Source organism: Bos indicus x Bos taurus, chromosome 3, assembly GCF_003369695.1.
Source record: "Bos indicus x Bos taurus breed Angus x Brahman F1 hybrid chromosome 3, Bos_hybrid_MaternalHap_v2.0, whole genome shotgun sequence".
Lineage (NCBI taxonomy): Eukaryota > Metazoa > Chordata > Mammalia > Artiodactyla > Bovidae > Bos > Bos indicus x Bos taurus.
This window is the reverse complement of record NC_040078.1, coordinates 102,429,565-102,445,952: the sequence shown is the minus strand read 5'-3', so window position 1 is coordinate 102,445,952 and position 16,388 is coordinate 102,429,565. Positions and strand designations below refer to the sequence as shown.

Genomic DNA, 16,388 nt, shown 5'->3' with positions numbered 1-16,388 from the left:
GTCTTCACTTCAGATATATGTGCCTACCTTGCCTGGCCCCTAAAGCCTAATGGCATTTAGATTAAACTGTTCAGAAAGAAAGAGACAGAGAGAGCACATTCCTGTTTATGGCTGCATAATCCTACGTTTTGTCAATACACGATAGTTTTTGAAGGTGTACTGGAGAACTTTTTCTCTTATATTACAGAGTGCTGCAATCAGCCAGTGCATAAGTCTTTTTGTGTTTTTGTCAGTGTATCTTTGGGATAGTTTCTTAGAAGTGAGAATATTTGGTTAAAGTGTTGAAGCCTGTGTGATTTTGTTAGATATTGCCAAATCCCTCCCACCACCAGTAACGTATGAGGATTCTTCCCACAGCCTCACCACTAGAATATCTTGTCAAACTTTTGTCCTGGCAGTGAGTTTGAAATGTCATCTCTTTCAGAATATCAGGATATTGTGCTCCTCCTTGTTTTGGCTTATTTTACACTCTTACTTGCTGCTTTGAATGTCATCTACTTCTGGAAATCTGTTTCCTCCTTAGACTGTTCTGCCTCTTTATTTGTAGATCTTTTTCCTTAATGGAAAAGTCAGAAATTAAATAGGTGATTAGTTCACCATTCTCACTGTCATATCTGTTGAACAGATAGTAAATCTATTGGTCGTGTGTCTGCCAGAGCCTTTGGTTGAAGTCACTGGCTGTGGCAGTTCAGTTGTCACATCTGCATTCAGGACAGAAGGAATGGGGAAGGGCTGGGATCAGCCACTTCAGTCCCCTTTTAATAGGAAAGAAGAATCTTTCCAAGAACCACCTGCTTTTTGTAGGCAGGCTTCTTATATCTTAAAGTTTTCATTGTTTTTGTGGGAGGATTGGACACAGTACATATCCTTTGTGCTACTGAAAATACGAGTCTCCAATTTCTATTTCACTTTGGAAACTTTGTGCATTTATTACTTGCATGAGTACAGAAATTAAATATATGAATATATTATGAAAAATACCCTCTCCATACCCACTTCTGGGAGATAAGTATTGTCAGCAGCTTGGTGTGTATTCTTACATCTGTGTGCTTCCTTCTTAACTTTATTTTTTTTGTTGTTAACCTTAATTTTAAATATTACTGTTGTCCTTATTACCACCAGTATGGGGCCGTATATACATTGACATACATACTATTCTACAAGACTTGTTTTTCACTTAAGCAATATACTCTAGCTATTTTTCTATGTCAGGACATGCCTCAGAAAAATGTGTGAGGCTAAGCAATCAAATACACTGTCCTGTTCGAGCCTGTCACATCAGCCAGAGCAGACACTGAACCTCCACCTTGGACATCAAGGCAGACAGCCATAGAAGATGTTGACAGCTGCAGGAAATCTTGTCACTAACTTCCTTTGGTTAACTCCTTTGCTGTCTACCTCCTGTGGTGACCTCAGTGGGAGCAGTGATATTGATAGCCTTGTGTAGTTGTATCGTAATGTATTTGTCTGGTTCCCTATTGATCGACATTTGAGTTGTTTCAGGTATTTTGCTCTTATAATCATTGTTGCTGATAAATATCCATGCACGTGTCTTTTAAAATATTTGTTGAAGTGTTGCTTTAGAAAAAAGTCATAGAAATGGTGAGTCAAGGTGTATGAATATTGTAAATTTCAATAGCTATAGGTTTCCCTTGTCACCTGAAAGTACAGCATTCCTATGAAACTTTTCATAAGCTGAAGTGCTAGAAAGCAAAGAAACAATTACGTTAATTTATATGGAGAACTTTTTGAGTGTTCCCAGACCCAAAAAAATAACTTACCAAAGCATACCAAATAACACTTAAAACCTAAAATAACACTACATCAGATCAGATCAGATCAGTCACTCAGTCGTGTCCGACTCTTTGCGATCCTATGAATCGCAGCACGCCAGGCCTCCCTGTCCCTCACCAACTCCCGGAGTTCACTCAGACTCACATCCATCGAGTAAGTGATGCCATCCAGCCACCTCATCCTCTGTCGTCCCCTTCTCCTCCTAACACTAATATATAGTGAAAGCAGAAATGACTTGATAAATACACAGCCTGTATAAGATAGAAATAATGTATTTATGGTATTGTTTCACTCACCAGAATCAGGAAGAGAGCAAGGTTAAGAGGCGGTGGTGATGGTGTGTTAGGCTGAATTGTCAGAGGTTGGGGTGGTGCGAGGTTCAGAGGTACAGACTATGGTGTAGGAGAAAGGGGAAGCGGGTCATTTATCAACTTCTCATTATAATCTGAATCCAACAGATCAAGCAGGTCACTTATATCTACATCTTCTATGGCTGTCTGCCTTGATGTCCAAGGCTGAGTTCTGTTGTCTGCTCTGGCTGCTGTGACAGGCTTGAATAGGACAGTGTACTTGATTGCTTAGCCTAACACACTTTTCTATCACTCTGTTCTTTATAGGCACTCAAAGCATCCTGCACACCTGCCCTAAATTTGCATGTCCTTTCAAAATTAAAGTCATACTTTTCTGCAGTCATTGTAGCACTCAGTCATAGTGAAAAATCTCTGTGAGTGCTTTACATTTCAGTTGTGGATGACTTCACTTTGGGGCGGTTTCCGTCAATATCCTTTACCCTTGCAGTTGCAGCAGCTGTTTGTCAGTTCTTGGTCGTAGAATGCCAAAACACTTCAACGTCTTCATCAGCTTCTGCAAACCCAGCCTCCTTAGCTGTAGTCATTGTTGCCACACTTATTGTTGATTTGAAACCCTAAAATTGCTTATTACTTCAGGACACAGTTTCTTCCAAATGCCATTTCTCAGTAAGACTTTTAGCCTGTTGAAAGTATCTCCACGGTTAGCAGTTGCCAATTTAATTAATAAATTTGTGTTTTGCTTATTTGTATTTTTTATTGAATGAAATATTCTTTAAATTCTGTAGCGCTTTTTGGTTTTCAAAAGTTTCACACACAAGGTTTCATATAATCCCATAATAACCTTTTGTTTCCCCATCCCTGTACGGCCCCTCCCTGCTTCCCTTTCCCCACTGGGAACCACTTGTTTAGTCTCTATATCTGAATCTAGCAATTGCCCACTTTATATTTTAGTCTTTCCAATCTCTCATAAAGATGCTTTGGAGTTTTCTTCTCTTTCAGTGGCACATAATAAGATGCATCACGCTTTTTGCATATAGTAAGCCTCAATTGTGGCTCCAAGGCCTTAGTCACACAGTTGCAGCAACAGTGTCATATTTGGTGGTAGGAATACACCATGAATGCTACTGCTATACCTGGTAATACCAGGTGGAGAGCAGCAGAATTATCCATAATCACGAGACACCTGTTATCGAGGTTATTTTCTCAGCAGTATTTTTCATCAGAAGGACTAACATACCCAGTCATGTACTCAGAAAAAAAATCACTTGGATATTCCAACTACTTGGATGTGAATGAAACATAATGGGAAGTGTATTCTTACCAATGCCTTGAACGCCCTCAGATTTCCTGAGTGGTACATTAGTTGAGGCCTTAGGACAGCCGTCACCAGTGGTGTCAATAGTAGGCACTAGGGTAAACCTCTCCTTTGACGCCTTGTGTCCCTCAGCTTGCTTTTCTTCTCTTGAAATAAACGTCTTGCTCAGTATTTTTTTTCCCAGTAAATTACAATTTTGCTGTAATCAAATGCTTATGTGAATAGCCACTTTCTGTAATTACTTTTTTCTGTTCTTCTGGGAGCTTTTCAGCAGCTCCAGTATCAGCCAAAGCACTCTTACAAGTAACCTTTAAGCTATGAAGCTGCCCTCACCTCAGAAACCAATGCAACCATCCATAGGTGCCTTTAAATTTTACTCTTGTAACACTACCATCACCATTGTCTAGTGCTTCCTTTCTTTCTTTCTAATTCTTTTTTTTTTTTTTTGGCTGCACTGTATGGCTTGTGGCGTTAAAACTAAAAGTTCTCTGACCAGGGATTGAACCCAGGCTATTGGTCATGAGAGTTTTAACGTCTGGACGACCAGGGAATTCCCCATCCAGAGCTTTCTGTTTCATCTTTTTGAAAAGACTGATATCTCCTTAAATATAAGATAAGTTAATGAAGGAACATGCTTTGTACATGCATCAATCCACTCAAGCAGTAGACTTTCCAATTTGTCGTAACGTTACTGGATGCCAATTGAAAGAGAACACTTTGTCTACTAGCAGAACCAATCGTAACTTTTTCAGCATTCAGTATTCTTTCAGAGTGTAAACAGTTTGAATGGTGGACACAGGCAAGTTCAGTGCAAATGCATCTTTATTTGGTTCACTACAGTTTAAATGCTTAATTATGTTCATTTTTATGCTGAGCATGACACTCTTACAAGTTCTCTTAGGCCTTTCTGAAACCTTAGGACACATCTTGCTAAGAGTTGCACAAAATAAATCAAGATGAAGTTCAGATGCTCATAAAAAGATTTCAAAGCCATGTTGGCTTGTTGTGGAGACGCTGAGTATAGTTACTGGGAAAGGAAGTTGGCGGTGCCACGCTCACTGCTCTGGGTGCTTGCTGCCTCTACAACTGCTAGGTGCAAAAGATACTGAAAGCTCTTTGCATCTCTTCATAAAAGTGAAGATCTCTGAATTTCTTTCATTTAGTAAAAACAGATAATGACATAGGTTTCATGGAAGCAAAGTGGTGTAAATTGAACTGTCAAAAAACAGGGGATACCTGTACTTCCACATTGCTCCTCAAAGAGTATACCAATTTATATTTTTATAATGTATTGTAATCACGATGGTGTGATTACTCACCTAGAGCCAGATATCCTGGAATGCGAAGTCAAGTGGGCCTTCGCAAGCATCACTACAAACAAAGCTAGTGGAGGTGATGGAATTCCAGTTGAGCGATTTCAAATCCTAAAAGATGATGCTGTGAAAGTGCTGCACTCAATATGCCAGCAAATTTGGAAAACTCAGCAGTGGCCACAGGACTGGAAAAGGTCAGTTTTCATTCCAGTCCCAAAGGCAATGCCAAAGAATGTTCAAACTACCGCACAATTGCACTCATCTCATATGCTGGCAAAGTGATGCTCAAAATTCTCCAAACCAGGCTTCAACAGTACATGAACTATGAATTTCCAGATGTTCAAGCTGGATTTAGAAAAGGCAGAGGATCCAGAGGTCAAATTACCACCATCCATTAGATCATCAAAAAGGCAAGAGAGTTCCAGAAAAACATCTACTTCTGCTTTATTGACTATGCCAAAGCCTTTGACTATGTGGATCACAACAAACTGGAAAATTCTGAAAGAGATGGGAACACCAGACCACCTGACCTGCCTCCTGAGAAATCTGTACGCAGGTCAGGAAGCAACAGTTAGAACTGGACATGGAACAATAGACTGGTTCCAAATAGGGAAAGGAGTACGTCAAGGCTGTATATTGTCACCCTGCTTGTTTAACTTCTATGCAGAGTACATCATGAGAAACGCTGGGCTGGAGGAAGCACAAGCTGGAATCAAGATTGCTGGGAGAAATACCAATAACCTCAGATATACAGATGACACCACCCTTATGGCAGAAAGTGAAGAGGAAATAAAGAGCCTTTTGATGAAAGTGAAAGAGGAGAGTGAAAAAGTTGGCTTAAAGCTCAACATTCAGAAAACGAAGATCATGGCATCTTGTCCCATCACTTCATGGCAGATAGATGGGGAAACAATGGAAACAGTGACAGACTTTATTTTTGGGGCTCCAAAATTAGTGCAGATGGTGACTGCAGCCATGAAATTAAAAGACGCTTGCTTCTTGGAAGAAAGGTTGTGACCAACCTTGTGTGAAGTTGCTCAGTCATGTCTGACTCTTTGCAACCCCATGGACTGTAGCCTACCAGGCTCCTTCATCCATGGGGTTTTCCAGGCAAGAGTACTAGAGTGGGTTGCCATTTCCTTCTCCAGGGGATCTTCCCAACCCAGGGATTGAACCCAGGTCTCCTGCATTGCAGGCAGGTGCTTTACTATGTAAGCCACCAAGGAAGACATGACCAACCTAGACAGCATATTAAAAAGCAGAGACGTTGCTTTGCCAACAAAGGTCCCTCTCGTCAAAGCTTTGGTTTTTCCAGTAGTCATGTATGGATGTGAGAGTTGGACTATAAAGAAAGCTGAGCACTGAAGAATTGATGTTTTTGAACTGTGGTGTTGAAGAAGACTCTTGAGAGTCCCTTGGACAGCAAGGAGATCCAACCAGTCCGTCCTAAAGGAAGTCAGTCCTGAATATTCATTGGAAGGACTGATGTTGAAGCTGAAACTCCAATACTTTGGCCACCTGATGCGAAGAACTGACTCATTTGAAAAGACCCTGATGCTGGGAAAGATTGAAGGCAGGAGGAGAAGGGGACGACAGAGGATGAGATGGTTGGATGGCATCACTGACTCAATGGACATGAGTTTGAGTAAACTCTGGGAGTTGGTGATAGACAGGGAGGCCTGGTGTGCTGCAGTCCATGGGGTTGCAAAGAGTCAGACATGACTGAGCAACTGAACTGAACTGAATTTGTTTTTTTTTTTTTTTTAGTTGAAGTGTAGTTGATTTATAATATTAGTTTCTGATGTACAGTAAAGTAATATATGTGTATGTATACATATATTATTTTACATATTCATTTCCATTATGGTTTATTAGGGTACTGAATAGAGTTCCCTGGGCTATATATAGTAGGACATTTATCTATTTTATATATAGTAGCCTGTACTTGTTCATCCCAAAGCCCCGGTTTGTCCTTCCCCGCCCCTTCCCCTTGCGTAACCATGACTTTGTATTCTGTCTGAGAACCTGTTTCTGTTTTGCACATAAGTTCATTTGTGTCATGCACTTTAGACTCCACATGTAATGATGTCATGGTGTTTGTCTTTCTCTTTCTTAGTTTAATCATCTCTAGGTCCGTCCATCTGGTTGCGGATGACATTACTTCATTCTTTTTATGGCTCAGTAGTCCTCCATTGTGTATATAGACACCACCTCTTCTTTGTCCATTCATCTGTCAGCGGACATTGTGAAAAGTGCTGTTATGAACATCAGGGTGCATGTATCTTTGAATTAAGAGTTTTCTCCAGTTATATACCCACGAGTGCTATCACTAGAAAATATGACAACTCGATTTTTATTTTTTTGAGGAACCTTCCGACTGTTTTCTGTAGTGGCTATACGAACTTACATTTCCTACTACCAGTGTTGGAGGGTTCCCTTTTCTCCACACCCTCTCCAGCATTTGTTATTTGTAGATTTTTTTCATGATGGCCATCCTGACCAATGTGAGTTGTTACCTCAATGACATTTTGATTTGTATGCCTCTGATAGTCAGCAGTGTTGATCATCTTTTCATGTGCCTATTGACTATAGGTATGTGGGATTTCTGTGGAAGGAATGATGCTGAAGCTGAAACTCCAGTACTTTGGCCACCTCATGCGAAGAGTTGACTCATTGGAAAAGACTCTGATGCTGGGAGGGATTGGAGGCAAGAGGAGAAGGGGACGACAGAGGATGAGATGGTTGGATGGCATCACTGACTCGATGGACATGAGTCTGAGTGAACTCTGGGAGTTGGTGATGGACAGGGAGGCCTGGCGTGCTGCAATTCATGGGGTCGCAAAGAGTCGGACACGACTGAGCGACTGATCTGATCTGATCTGATGTATTCTTTGGAGAACTGTCTATTTAAGTCTTCTGCCCATTTTTAATTGGTTTGTTTATTCACTTTTTTTTTTCGTTACTGAGTTATATGAGCTGTTTGTGTGTTTTGGAAATTAAGCCTTTGTCAGTCACATTGTTTGCAAGTATTTTCTCCCAGTCTGTAGGTTGTCGTTTTGTTTTGTTTATGGTTTCCTTTGCTATGCCAAAGCTTATAAGTTTGATTAGGTCCCATTTGTTTATGTTTGACTTTTATTTTTTAATTTTCTTAAAGTCTTTATAGAATTTGTTGCAGTATTCCTTCTGTTTTTTTAAGTTTTCTTTTTTGGCTGAAAGGCATGTGGGATCTTAGCTCACCTACCAGGGATTGAACCTGCTCCGCCTGCATTGGAAGGCGACGTCTTAACCACTGGATCACCAGGGAAGTCCCATATGTCTGATTTTTTAAATTTTCAAAATTATAGAGGCAATACTTGTGACCTATAACAAATTTATTTCAAAGTGTATGAAGGGAAAAGTACTTTTCATTGTCCTATACTATTTCTTAGAGGTAACTACATCAACAGTTAGCTATGTATCCTTCGTATCTTTTTAAAAACCTTACATGCCTATTGTAAATTCAAATATATGGATAAATTCAGTTATATATGTGTGTATGTATCCATGTCTGTATGTGTCTCTTTATTGAGACAGCTCATTTCTAGACTCTGTTCTGTTCCATTGATCTATTTGTCTTTTCTTGTGCCAGTACCCATCCAGCTTAATAATTATAGCTTTGAGTTGGTTTTAATATGGTAAGGCAAATCTTCATTTCATCAAAAAGTTTCTTCACTCTTCTTGGGTATGAACTCTTCAGATTAACTTGGTGTGAGTGTGTGCTCAGTTGCTCAGTCGTGTCCAACTCTTGGCAACCCCATGGACTGTAGCCCGCCAGGCTCCTCCATCCATGGGATTCTCCAGGCAAGAGTACTGGAGGGTTTCCTCTTCCAGGGGATCTTTTCAACCCTGGGATTGGACCCGAGTCTCTTGCATCTCCTCTATTGGCAAGTGGATTCTTTTACCAATGTGCCACCTGGGAAGCCCTCAGATTGTTAGATCTAAGTTAAAAAAAACACAAACAAAAACATGGATTTTGACTGGCTTTAGACTAAATTTATAGAGAACTGACATTTCAGGAGAACTGACATGTTTCCATTTTTGAATTTTGTCACTTGGAAACCTGTTTATTTATTTGGATCTTTTATGTCCTTTGGTGAAAATCTTGTTCATTTCTTCTGAAGTTTATTTTTAGGTATTTTGTAGATTTTGTTGCCATATCATGAGTGGAATTTTCTCCCCTTACATTTTTTAAATTGATTATTGCTGGTATAGTTTTTAAGAAGCTGTTGGATTTTGTAAGTAAATCATATAATCACCTACTTTATTCAATTTTCTATTAGTTCTAACGGTTTTTCAGTTGAGTCTCTTGGCTTTTTTAGGTGGATGATTATATAGTCTGAAGATGCTAACTTTTTACCACTTCATGTATAATGTTTATATATAGGATATAATATTTATAATATTTCTCATAGATTATTTCATGTCTTAGATATCTTAGTAGGGGTAGGGAAGAGTGATCCTAGGAAGTCATCTTGACTGAGGTTACATTTAAGGTAAGTATCAAAGAATGTGCAGCAGGTGAAATAGCAGGGTGGTAGAGAATAAATTCCAGACAGACCTTGAGGAGAGTAACAACAAGAACTGTTCAATGAATAGAAAGAAGAGGGGCTAGAGCATAGGGCGCAAGTGAGGTTGGGAGGAGCAAGGGGTGGTTGGAGAGTAAATAGGGGTGCAGTCAGAAGCTGCTAGACTCCTGAGGAGCAATTACTTTGTCTTACCGGAACTGAGAATTTAATGAAGGGTGTGTTAAGGAGAATGGTCCCTCCAAGATGTCCATACGTGGGAATTTACTGGCAGTCCAGTGTTTATGACTCCTCACTTCCACTGCAAGGGGCCCAGGTTTGATCCCTGGTTGGGGAACTAAGATACCACAAGCCACATAGCACTGTAAGAAAAAAACAATCAAAACCCAAAACAACAACAATGAGGAAAAACAACCAAAGCTGTCCACACACTAATCCCTGAAATCTGTAAATATGTTACTTTACATGGCAGACGGGTCTTTGCGCATGAAATTAAAGCTTCAGACTTTAAATAGGGAGGTTGCCCTAGATTATTCACGTGGGCCCTGTCTAATCACATGAACCTGAAAAGCAAGGAGGTTCCTCTGCCTGGAAACAGAAGCAAGATGTGGTTAAAGGGGAAGTTGGAGAGATCAGTGCAAGAGGAACCTAACCCACCGTGACTGAAGGGTACCACATGGAAAATCTGAAGAGGAACACTAAAGCAGACTGTCTGATAACCAGCAAGGTAGTGAGGCCCTACAGCTGTAAGGAACCGAATTTAGCCTGGAGCAGCTTGGAAGCGTGCTCATCCCCAGAGTCTGCAGAAAGGAATGCAGCCCTCCCGAGCCTCTGGTTTTGGTCTTGGGATAGCCTATGCAGAGGGCCCTGCTGAGCCATGCTGCACCTGGACTTGCCGCTTTTAGAGCTCTGAGATAATAAATTTGAGTGGCTTCAGGCTGCTGAGTTTGTGGTAATTTGCTAGAGCAGCAGTAGAACACTAGCGCAAAGGGGTTTACGCCAGGAAGTAGGGTTAAATTTTGTGTTATTAATAGACTGCCCTTTGTGTTGTGTGGAAAATGGATTAGGGAGACGCAGATTTGGAGGCAGGGCAACTTGTGTTGTGGGAATATGGTGGTGTCAGGGCTTAGGTGGGCAACGGTGGGAAGCAGGTATGATTTGAGATTTACTTGCGAGGTTGGAATTGCCAGTTTGGTCACTGATTTGGTGTTAGGAGTGAGCGAGAGGAGAGACACGAGGGTGACAGCTGGCTTGGATGCTGAGTGATGGTGAAGCTGTCCTTTGAGCCAGGCTTGAGCAGGTCGGAGGATGCCACGTCATCAATCAGTGATAATTCCAGGTTGTTCTTCATTTGGAAATTGTCCTATAAATACTTATTCTAAGGTAGAGTATATCAGTAAGATGATTGCTTTATCAGTTAAGACCTAAATTGTTTTTCTTTGTTGTTGTGTTTTTTTTTTTAGGTCATGTAGGAAATTGTAGATCATGTGAAGATGGGACTGTTGATATTTGTTCGCAATCTGCTGCTAGCCCTCTGCCTTTTTCTGGTACTGGGATTTTTGTATTATTCTGCATGGAAGCTACATTTACTCCAGTGGGAGGACTCCAGTAAGTATGGTCGCACTCTAGCCTACCCTCAGAAAAAGCCTGCTGTGGATCAGTTATGGGGCTTTCCCGTGGCTGCAGTGCTCTCAGATTCTTCAGAGATGAGCACTGAGAGTAAACTGAGCTTCCTGGAACTTAGGCTCAGAAACCATCCACCACTTTTGTTGCTCTAGGGTGAGAACTTTGATGTTTTATAAAAACTGCATGCCATGGCAAATCTTTTTATGAACTTAAGGAAAATGTGCTATTTTATCTTCAATAAAATTCCAAACCATACCAGTACTTCTGGTACTCCAATGTTGTTCTTTCAAATTATTATACTTTACTACCACTCCCATTTGCCAGTTATCATCTTGGGGCTTGCTGTTGAAGTTGGTTTTCTAATGCCCTTAAAGCATGCATCTTTACCCTTTCCTTGGATTTTCAGCTTTTAATTTAACACTCTCTTTGTTTTATTTTCCCTAAAGAACTTTTGTCTACTTCATCTTTTTAGCCCTTGTTGGTACTGAACTTGTACCTGAATAGAATAATGGCTTTTCCCCCTACCCAGTAGCTCCTAGCCCTTTCTCCCGTGGCAGTCATTTCATGGGTTATACTTTTTTCTGTATGGCTTTCTGACCCGCCTCCCCAACACCAGCTTGCTTCTGGTTCACTCAGTGTCGCCTGCATTGTGGTTTGGGGTTTGCAGTTGAAGAATTGCACTGAGCCGCACCAGCCTCTGAACAGTGCCTTCTTGGCTGTCTTTCAAGTGCCACATGGTGGCCACACGTGGTTCTCCTTTTGGTTGTTTTGTCTCATGGCTGTCTGAACTGGCTGCAGTAAAGTTTGGGTAGTCTGTGCTGATTCCTAATGTCTTTTCTCTAGAATAGTTCTGTTTTTACAAACACTTATTGGATACCAGTGTGGAATTCACTTGAGAGTAGAGTCAGTCTCTAGCTCGGAGGTTAACTGAGTTAGAATAAGTTGGAAGAGGCAGCTGGCAATTGGCCTGCTACTGTATTGACTCCTTAATGTGGGAACTATTCCTGTGAGGTTGTTCATAATTTTCTCACATGGTCCAAAGTACTGAAGCAGCTTTAAGCCAGTTTTAAAAGCATAGTGTTATACTTTTCATATTATTGTTTTATGAGTAATGTTTAAGTGCCTCTTAAATGCATAGCTTATAATTATCATTACTTACTTTGTGTTTCTATTTAAATTTTTCTGTTCCAACTTATCTTAAGATCAAGGAGAGGACCCAGAGTAAGGAGAGTTTATATCTGCTTCTGCTAAGTCGCTTCAGTCGTGTCCGACTCTCTGCGACCCCATAGATGGCAGCCCACCAGGCTCCCCCGTCCCTGGGATTCTCCAGGCAAGAACACTGGAGAGGGTTGCCATTTCCTTCTCCAATGCATGAAAGTGAAAAGTGAAAGTGAAGTCACTCAGTTGTGTCTGACTCCTAGCGACCCCATGGACTGCAGCCTCCCAGGCTCCTCCGTCCATGGGATTTTCCAGGCAAGAGTACTGGAGTGGGGTGCCATTGCCTTCTCTGGAGTTTATATCACTGCAGTGTAAAATTCTGTAGTTAGCAGCATTGTCCATATCTGTAATGGTTGGGTTCATTTATATTCATAAAAATGATGGGAATATGTACAAGGAATGGGAGGATTTCCTTCTCTGTTAAGAGGTACTGTGGAAGACATAGCCAAGGATTAGATGATTTTTTTCTAGAGAAATTGAGAAGGACATTAACTTTATGGAAGACCTATTGTGTGTCAGGTTTTAGGCTAGATAATTTACAAATTTAATTTACTTCTTACTATAACCATGTGAAGAGGCTATTATCTCTATTTTCCATTTGAGCAAACTAAAGTGTTTAGTTTAATTTACCCAAGTTACATAGCTAATTATTAGAACTGGAATTGAGTCCTGATTTTCTTTCTTTAAACATATTTTCATTATTTTACTGAAAAGTATAATAAATATTAAGAATATAAATTAATTCTATATTTCAATTGGTAAAAAGAAAGAACAGAGAGACTCAGAGAAGAAATCATAGTGTCAGGATAGAGGTGAAGAAAGAAAAGGGGAGGAAAATAAGAAGAGAAAGAAAGTCCTCCAGGCGACAAGGGGTTTATTAGGTTGGAGGTGACAGTTGCTGTTCTTGTGCTGTAGGTTCCATAGTTTGTTAACAGTTATCATCTGCTTTGAGTTAGTTATTAGCTGACTACCCACTATCCACATCTTTTCTGTTATTCTCTCACGCCTTTCAGATATTTGACCTCGAATGGGTTTTTTAGACCTCCTTACTATAGCATGTTGTTTTTGTGCTGTAATATCAGAGGATGGAGTAATGTGATCAACCCTAATGTCTTACCAACTCAGGGGTTATCTTTTACCTTGTAACCTTTACTCAGTCAACAAGGTCAAGCTGAAGGAATTTCTAAAGCAAATGGCTACTGTGTACTGAATTGTAAGTGATGGTTTGACAGTATTGATGCTGCTGCTAATAATAATGAAATGAAAATAATAATTTGTTGAGTGTCTACTGTATGTATCGTAATGAGAGCTTTATATTCATAACCTCATAGTTTACATTGATTATTATTATCCTCTTTTACAGATGTAGAAACTGAGGCTTCAAAGAGGCTCAGTGATCAAGAGTTTGTCTCTCATCTGTGGAGCTTAGAGGGCACTACCAAGCTTGAAAAATAAATGTCTTTGGCATTATTTTCCTTAATTTTTATTCATTTATGACTTAACCTAGGTTACATATTAGGATTCCATCACGTTGGGGGAAAGAAGGGGAGTCAAGAGTTTTTTATTATCAACTGATTTATTCAGTAAGCAATATGTTCTTATTATGGTCCAAACTGTTCTATGTAAACTGCATATAAGATGAAGGTAGACTTTATGCTCTCAGCCTATAACATGAGAAAGAAATAAATCAACTACTATAATGTGTCATATTCTAAAAGAGAGGTCTGTGTGAAATGCCATGTTAGAGCATGGAATTCCTTCCTGCTAGGAGATTTTAAGAATTAATCCCAAGGCATGTGGTATTAATAGAAAGATGCAAACTGTTCTCTCTTGAGCAGTTTAGAGCTGCATGTGGCCAGTGCTTAGTCAGATTGCCAGGGCTTGGGTCAGGTGCTTAATCTAAAGGTTTGCTGTGTGAGATTGGTCCTAGTTATCAATGTGTTTTTAGAAGTTCTGTAGCTTGAGGTTTCCCGTTCTGCATGTTAAGGGGCTTGGAGGTTGCCACTCTGACTAACAACAAATGGAACACGGAACAGACTGAAAAGTCAACTCCTCTTGGCTCTGTAAGAGAGAAGAGCACGCAGGGCAGACCCTTGCCACCGCATCTGGAGAGAACCACTAAAAAAAAGTTTAAAAAGTAGAACCTGTATGCTAAAAAAGGAAAGAAAATAGAATCATAAATTGCTCGATTAAAACCATAAAAAGCATAAAAAGAGTAGAGGATAAAAATAAGAACAACAAATGAGGGCAGCAAATAGAAAACTGTAATGAATATGGTATTACTCCAAATATATTGGTAGTCACTTTGAATATCAGTGGTCTAAATGCACCAATTATAAGACAGAGATTGGCCCAAACAAACAAGACCCAACTGCCTGTTGTCTGCAAGAAACCCATTTTAATTATAAAGACACATATAAATTAAAAGTAAATGGAGAAAAATATACGGTGCTAACACTAGTCAAAACAGGTAGGAGTAGATGTGTTAATTTCAGACAAAGCAGGGTTCAAAACAAGGAAAGTTATCGCTGATAAAGAAGGCACGACATGATGATAAAGGGGTTGGTTCTCTGACAAGGCATAAAAATTCTCAATGTGTATGCACCTAATAGAGCCTCAAACTGTGAGGCAAAAATCAGTAAAATTGCAAAGAGTAGTAGACGAATACTATCATAGTTGGAGACTTCAACACCACTTTGTCAAAAATGAACAGATCCAGCAGGCAGGAAATATGTAAGAACCTAATTGAATTCAATCACACCATCAATCAATTGGCTATAATTGATGCCTATAGACTACTTCACCTGGCAACAACAGGATATGCATTTCTTCTCAAGTTCACATGCAACATTCAAGATAGACCATGTTCTGGGCCGTAAAACACATCTTTTTTTTTCCCCTTCAAGTATAGCTAATTTGGCAATGTTATGTTCATTTCTAGCATATAGCAAAGCGATTCAATTTAATACATATATATACACAAATACACATATACATATATATTCCATTATATTTTATTCCATAATATTGAATATAGTTCTCTATGCTATATAGGGAGGATCTTGTTTATTTTATGTATAATACTTTGTATCTGCTAATATCAAACTCCTAATTTAACCCCTCTCCCCCTTTTCCCTTTTGGTAACTGTAAATTTGTTTTCCATGTCTGTGAGTCTATTTCTGTTTTGTTGGTAAGTTCATTTGTATTGTATTTTTTTTGTTTATTCTTGGATATAGTGGATTAACAATGTTATGTTAGTTTCAGGTATCCAGCAAAGTGAATCAGTTATACATATATCCATTCTTTTTTAGATTCTTTTTCCATATAGGTTATTGCAGATCATTGAATAGAGTTCCCTGTGCTCACAGCAGAGCCTTACTGGTTATCTGTTTTATGTATGGTAGTGTATATATGTTAATCCCAATCTCTTAATTTATCCCCTCATCTTTTACCTTTGATAACCAAAAGTTTATTTTCTACGTCTATGAGCCTGTTTCTGTTTTGTCAATAAGTTCATTTGTATGATATTTTAGATCCCACAAATAAGTGATATCATAGGCTATTTGTCTTTCTCTGACTTACTTCACTTAGTGTGACAATCTCTAGGTCCATCATTTTACTACAGATGGCAGTATCTCATTCTTTTTCCATAAACATCTTAACAAATTTATAAGAATAGAAATCATACAATGTGTTCTTTCAGACCACAAAAGAACTAAACTAGAAATCAATGAAACAAAGATAACTAGAAAATCCCCAAATACATGAAAATTAAACTGTATACTTCTAAGTACAACATGGGTCAAAAAATAAATATATGAGATTTTAAAAAATATTTTTAACTGAATGAAATGATAGCCAAACTGATTAAAAAAGTGGGATATAGCAAGATCAGAGGGAAATTTATAGTGTTGAAACATATATTAGAAAAGAAGAAAGATCTAAAATCAATTATCTAAGTTTCCACCTTCAGTTCAGTTCAGTTGCTCAGTTGTGTCTGACTCTTTGTGACCCCATGAACTGCAGCATGCCAGGCCTCCCTGTCCATCACCAACTCCCAGAATTTACTCAAACTCATGTCCATTGAGTCGGTGATGCCATCCAACCATCTTATCCTCTGTCATCCCCTTCTTCTCCTGCCCTCAATCTTTCCCAGCATCTTTTCAAATGGTCTTTTCAAATGAGTCAGCTCTTCGCATCAGGTGGCCAAAGTATTGAAGTTTCATCTTCAACATCAGTCTTTCCAAT

The 16,388-nt window shown here is 39.4% G+C and overlaps 1 protein-coding gene across 10 annotated transcripts in view; it reads left to right on the top strand.

Annotated features, from left to right (window-relative positions):
* The window catches only part of ST3GAL3 (ST3 beta-galactoside alpha-2,3-sialyltransferase 3), a 213,882-nt gene that overhangs the window by 18,306 nt on the left and 179,188 nt on the right, over positions 1-16,388 (top strand). For 7 of the 10 annotated variants that reach the window (XM_027537519.1, XM_027537520.1, XM_027537518.1 and 4 more), the window contains exon 2: positions 10,759-10,903. The exons of 2 other annotated variants lie outside the window; for them this stretch is intronic. In XM_027537519.1, the coding sequence (XP_027393320.1) occupies positions 10,789-10,903 (115 nt within the window). In that variant the 5' untranslated portion in view covers positions 10,759-10,788. Of the gene's footprint in view, positions 1-10,400; positions 10,635-10,758; positions 10,904-16,388 lie in introns of those variants that run through there. One more of the 10 variants, XM_027537513.1, reaches the window with a different exon arrangement.